The following is a 6,062-nucleotide window of genomic DNA, read 5'->3' as shown; positions in this document are numbered from 1 at the left end:
TCAAAATGAGATTGTCAAACTCAAAGCAATCATGGATTAAGCATTTCATTTTAAATTCAGTTAGTATCAAATGGTACATGGTATTCGTATTTTGGATTGCGTAAAAATAATTTTCAGAAGTAATTCTCTCGTGACTAACCCTGTATGTTCTTATGTAAAGTGAGAAGGTTGGCTGTTAAAAAAAAGGTTAATCGTAATTTCTTTGTTATACTACTTATTTATTATAACATTTATTTCTTATTTCTGAAGAAAAAAATGAAAGAACGGGTGGGTGGGTGGGGTAAGTTTAACTATTTCCTACAGAATCTTTTATAAGCAAGTAATAGGCCCGCCCACCCACCCCCTCTTCATTCCAGTAATTATTCTTAATATTGTTCAGTCATTTACCAAATTCAATCTTATCTTAACAAGAACTAGCCCCATCCACCCGCCCTCTATTTTCTTAGAGGGTATATCGTTTGCCACAATCAGTCTGATCTTAGCAAGTACTAGCCCCTCCCACCCACCCTTTATTTTCTTAGAGGATATGTCATTTACCAAAATTAATCTTATCTTAGTAGATACTAGCCCCGCCCACAGACGCTGTTCTCATTACAACGACTTTATCTCTCTTCAATTGAGATCCACCTTTCATTCGGACTACATAAAATGATTTGATGAAATGGAGGCTGGGTGGGTGGGCGTGACGACTTATATGTTCTTATGTCAAGTGAGAAGGTTGGCTAAAGGTTAATTGTAATTTCTTTGTTATACTACTTATTTGTTATAACATTTATTTCTCATTTCTGAAGAAAAAAATTAGAGAACGGGTGGGTGAGTGGGGGTAAGTTTAACTTTTTCCCACAGAATCTTTTATAAGCAAGTAATAGGCCCGCCCACCCACCCCCTTTTCATTCCAGTAATTACTCTTAATATTGTTCAGTTATTTAAATATTTACCAAATTCAATCTTATCTTAACAAGAACTAGCCCCATCTACCCGCCCTCTATTTTCTTAGAGGGTATATCGTTTGCCACAATTAGTCTGATCTTAGCAAGTACTAGCCCCTCCCACCCACCCTTTATTTTCTTAGAGGATATGTCATTTACCAAAATTAATCTTATCTTAGTAGATACTAGGCCCGCCCACAGACGCTCTTCTCATTATAACGACTTTATCTCTCTTCAATTGAGATCCACCTTTCATTCGGACTACATAAAATGATTCGATGAAATGGAGGCTGGGTGGGTGGGCGTGACGACTTATATGTTCTTATGTCAAGTGAGAAGGTTGGCTGTTAAAAACAAGGTTAATCGTAATTTCTTTGTTATACTACTTATTTGTTATAACATTTATTTCTTATTTCTGAAGAAAAAAATGAGAGAACGGGTGGGTGGGTGGGGCTAAGTTTAACTTTTTTCTGCAGAATCTTTTATAAGCAAGCAATAGCCCCGCCCACCCACCCCCTCTACATTCCAGTGACTACTCTTAATATTGTTCAGTCGTTGACCAAATTCAATCTTATCTTAACAAGTACTAGCTCCGCCCACCCGCTCTCTATTTTCTTAGTAGGTATGTAATTTGCCACAATCAGTCTTATTTTAGCAAGTATTACACTGGTAACACTGCAATCCAAGTTGATATACGTATACTCGAAAATGCTGGATATGTTTCAATGTACTTTCGGTGCGAGGGAAGTTCTGCTGAAACAAATTTCGACCAATTTTTCCCGAGCATAAGCAAAGGAAGTATTGTAATCGAGTCCGTCGGCCGACTCTCTACTTTTGCATTTTCTCGACCTATCATGACCCCTAGAGGACGAAGAAATAGGTCTCTCGTTTCCGTCCGTCCGTCTGTCCGTCTGTCTGCCGTACCGGATTTTTTCTAGACAGATAATCTACGAAAGTACTGGGCCGATTGTTGTCAAGTTTTGTATGTATATTAGGTATATCATGTAAATGGTAAAACGCTAACCATAATTTGCCTATTGAGATTTTACCCGAAACGTCCAGATTTTTGGAAAAAAAATCAAAATTAGGAAGCAACATTTTGACATTTAATTTGGAATCTACAAAACTGAATGCTTTGAAATCTTGCAGATGGTTTATGCTTATGATAAGAATGATAGAATTTTAATCACAAAATACGTATTTATGTACTTATCTCCTCCAAAAAATTGATGACGTCAGCTCAAAAGTTTTGCCGAATAAATTCTATCTAAAATGTACTCCTACAAAATATGATGAGTCTGTACTTGTGATTTATCTTTCCATTCATATTTTTTCGATTTGCATATACAGGGTGACTCAAAAAAATTAATGAATGCGTGAATTTATTTTATTGATTTAATCAGCAACTGCAAAACCGAATGTTTTGAAATCATGGAGATGTTTTAAGATGATCATAAACATGGCAAATTTGGGATAAAAATATATTTGATCATCCCCCCTAAAAAAAATTGATGACGTCACCTCAAAATATTGCTGAATAAATCATATCTTAAATGTGCAAAATATGATCAGTCTATACTTGTAATTTACTATAGCATTCGTATTTTTTATCAATCATCAAATTAAGAACGAATCATCCCATTTTCTCCAAAATGTGAAAATACAAACGTCTTTATTTAATAAGAATTATAATAATGATATTCAGAACATCTTGTCGATTGTAGCTTATTAGTTAATTGTTTTGTTCTTATTTTGAGGGGTCGAACGTATTCAAATCAAACTAATTTCTACGTGACATTCTTCCGATGTATACACATAAACACTTTCAAGTTGTTTTTCTTACCGAGGATAATCTGAGGACGTACAGTAATGGAGTCCATTGGTCAATTTGGTACTCGTTTCTCGATGTTTCATAAGGCCGTAGCTAGGGGAGGCTAGGGGATGCCCCCCTAGATATAGACAAGTTATAATTAACCAAATGTGAATTACAGCATCCAAAAACCAAATAAAATGTAGTGTTTTATTCAATAAACGGAAGTCAGAGCAATAAAAAAAGACCGTCGCATTGTCATCCGGTTATTGAAATTCGTAGAAACCATGTTTTACTTTAGTTTGTGTTTCACCGTCACGTCTACAGGCTGGTATCAGTGTTATGGCTATTTGGCTTAGATTACAAGTACTATACAGGTGTTCATTTTATCTGTTCACTTTATTTGTTCATACCTGACAATTTTTGCATAGGCCACATGTTATACACCCCAGAGATGACTTCGTGCAATTTAATTTTTTTTTAATACGCAATCATAGCAATCACAGAAAAAAATGACAAAGATGTCAATGCCAAATAATGATGAAATTGAAAAAAATAATTCAATTTATTTTAAAATGCCCCGCTACAAAAATGTAATGCGGAAAAAAAACATAATAGGCATGCAGTCGTCACGTTTTCCACAGCGAGGGAAGTACTGTCTAAACTTTTTAGATCAATTTTTTCTTTAATAAAATGAGTTTAATATACACTGACCGGTAAAAAAAAACGACCACCCTGAAAAATTTCGCAAAACCACTTTAAAAATTATTAATTTAACTAGTGATCGTTAACTCTTACAGATGCCTTTCAAATTGTCGCTCTGTTTCTGTTATTTTGCTAAATTAAATTTAATTCTGCGTTTATTTGTCTTCTTTTTTTGCTAATTTATACATCGTGTATCAATAGTGAATAGTTCTTTAATAAAATAACGATCACTAGTTAATTTAATAATTTTTAAAGTTTGGTTTTGCGAAATTTTTCAGGGTGGCCAATTTTTTTTGCCGGTCAGTGTAGACGTACATCAAAATGCAACTTTTTTCATGTTCTAAGCCAGTTCAATCAATTAATAAAATGTGACAGAGAAATATAGATAGAAATACAATAAAATTACTAAATTGTGTCAGTTCCTAACCAAAGCCGAATTGACGGAACACCTGTCTCTTAAAAACTACTACACGCAATACTAATTTTCACTCCTTATCCTCGCATCGCGATTTTACAATGTAACAAGCCTCCATTTCCACGAACACCATCAAAACTGTTTTTATATCCAAGTCAAAACTACTCTCATTTCCTTCCACATTAATCCACGTCAGTTATTGTTACCTTCACGTATGTTTTATTTTTTACGCTGCAAAAGGTTCATTGTGTTTTCCGCTTGGTTTACTTAACTTTTTATGGTTCGCCAACATTTGCAAATTAAACAGCATATGTCTCGGCTATAATTTTATTATACTCGCAACAATTACGCAGTATCGCTGTATCATCTAAATTTATGCCGTGACTAGAACAAGTTAAAAGGCTTCGGTTTGTCTATGGCTGCACAAGTGCAGCAGACTTCTGCGTCGAGCTCATGGTCGTCGTCGGACAGATCTTCCAAGTGCTTCAAGTCGTCTTTGTAGTACAAAAACACGCTCGGTATGTAAAAGGTTTTGGGGATTCCTAGTTCGGCCATTTTTTCCCGGTCGTCGGGGATGCCGTTTTCGTCCATAGTTTTGTCCATTTCGATTACGTTGTCCAAGTAGCTACAAGACAGTTAACGGTACTCAAAGTGGTGTGGCGATTTTTGGAAACTCACACCCAAGTGTAGCTGTCAGTTTCGGAATTATAGATTGAGTATCTTTCTGCTATTCTGTAGAAAGTGTCTTCGCAGCAAACGTTTATTATTGCTTCTTTTGCCAGCAACATGTTGATGATTTTCAGAGGTCGTACCATTTTCGTCAATAATCCGATTTGGTATCTGTAGTGTCAACTTAGCTACTATTTCGGTTTTATCGTGACTTACTTCTGGCTCATCCACCATGGGGGATTTTCGTATGGCCTCCACTTGGTGCTCGGTACTTCACACTCTGTTTCTGGAAGAGGTCCATGAGGTAAATACGGAACTTCAACTCCCGTGATCGGGTGAACACGGTATTGAATGTCTCCAGTTCTCTCATCAAACCAATTGCTTACATCTTTCCCGGCAAAGGCAATAAGTGGCTTAACGCAGTCTTGACGCTTATATTGTTTTATTAACGGAGTCACGTCGAAAACTTTGCCCAGGAACGATATCCAGCAGTCGTCGGGTTTGTTATGGAGAATGACTTCGAAAGGGCCAAAGATTGGAAAAGAGATTGTTGGTTGAGACATGTTTCACTATGATGACACCTTCAGTATTATTGACACTGAGTGTACGTCGTTGTTCTATGAAAAAACTAGGAAATGTTGACGCGTGCTCACTATGAAATGTAAATGACTTACAAAACGCAATTATTCTTAAGGGGAAGCGCCAGAGCGTATATCCTTGTTGGAAAGATACATTTAAAGAAAAAATTTAATAGTTCTTGATTTTAAATTACATAGGTTTGTTGATATCCGTCTCGTGAAGGTACACTTAAGGAAATTATCGTATGGTGTTACGGTCCAAGAACCAAGGCGGTTCATAAAACTCGTTTTTGCTTGAAGTTGTTTTATTGTTTGAAAATGCGTCTACCATATTTTTTTTCTGCTCCAGAGGCGCTGTTGACAGGCACGTTATTTTGCATTGTTACTAAAAATGCTGTTTATCAGGTATATTAGCATAGTTTTAATATTCTAACCTAACGAGTTATCAAAATTGATTGAGGGTTGGTACTTACTCCCTGTTTCTGTCGTAAAGAAATCTGAAATTCAAATCTGACCACCAACTCTTTCAAACAATTTTGATGACCCTGTAGAATATAAATTACCACCATTATTCATAAGTGTCGAAAATTTCTAGCTAAACTTTGATGGTTTTCTTGGTATTTACGGGCCTGCAGGACGCCGGAAACGCTAGAAAATACAAGAAAAAGCTTGAAAAGTAACATTTCTGAAGTTTTTTAATGAATTTCTTGAATCTACAAATGACAGAATGTGCAAAAAATACCCAGTTGTCTCCTTTTCGCAAAATAAGTCAATTCTGCATATCGTCAGTGCCTTACGACGATGAATCGTCGGAACAAGTCGAAATATACTGCAGATCTTATAAAATTCGACAAAAATAGGATTTTTAACTAAAATTTAGGGGTTTCCTTGATATTTTCGCGTTCGCAGGGTGCCGTAAACGCTAGAAAACACGCGAAAAAGGTTGAAAACTGGTA

General features: G+C 36.0%; 1 protein-coding gene across 1 annotated transcript; it reads right to left on the bottom strand.

The window, feature by feature from the left end:
* Positions 1 to 4,214: 4,214 nt before the first annotated feature.
* On the bottom strand, positions 4,215 to 5,246 carry LOC135134994 (cytochrome b5 domain-containing protein 1). Its single transcript, XM_064063927.1, has 4 exons — positions 5,203 to 5,246; positions 4,745 to 5,145; positions 4,538 to 4,699; positions 4,215 to 4,484 (listed from the first exon to the last, which is right to left on the bottom strand). The coding sequence occupies exons 2-4, from the start codon at positions 5,089 to 5,091 to the stop codon at positions 4,244 to 4,246; spliced, it is 750 nt and encodes a 249-aa protein (XP_063919997.1). The 5' UTR covers positions 5,092 to 5,145; positions 5,203 to 5,246; the 3' UTR covers positions 4,215 to 4,243.
* Between the last annotated feature and the right edge of the window lie 816 nt (positions 5,247 to 6,062).

The sequence above is a fragment of the Zophobas morio genome, unplaced genomic scaffold (genome assembly GCF_036711695.1).
Source record: "Zophobas morio isolate AGI-343-1 ecotype UQ-CSIRO unplaced genomic scaffold, CSIRO_AGI_Zmor_V1 ptg000004l, whole genome shotgun sequence".
NCBI lineage: Eukaryota > Metazoa > Arthropoda > Insecta > Coleoptera > Tenebrionidae > Zophobas > Zophobas morio.
The sequence above is the reverse complement of the archived record's forward strand: the minus strand, read 5'-3'. Positions and strand labels throughout refer to the sequence as shown.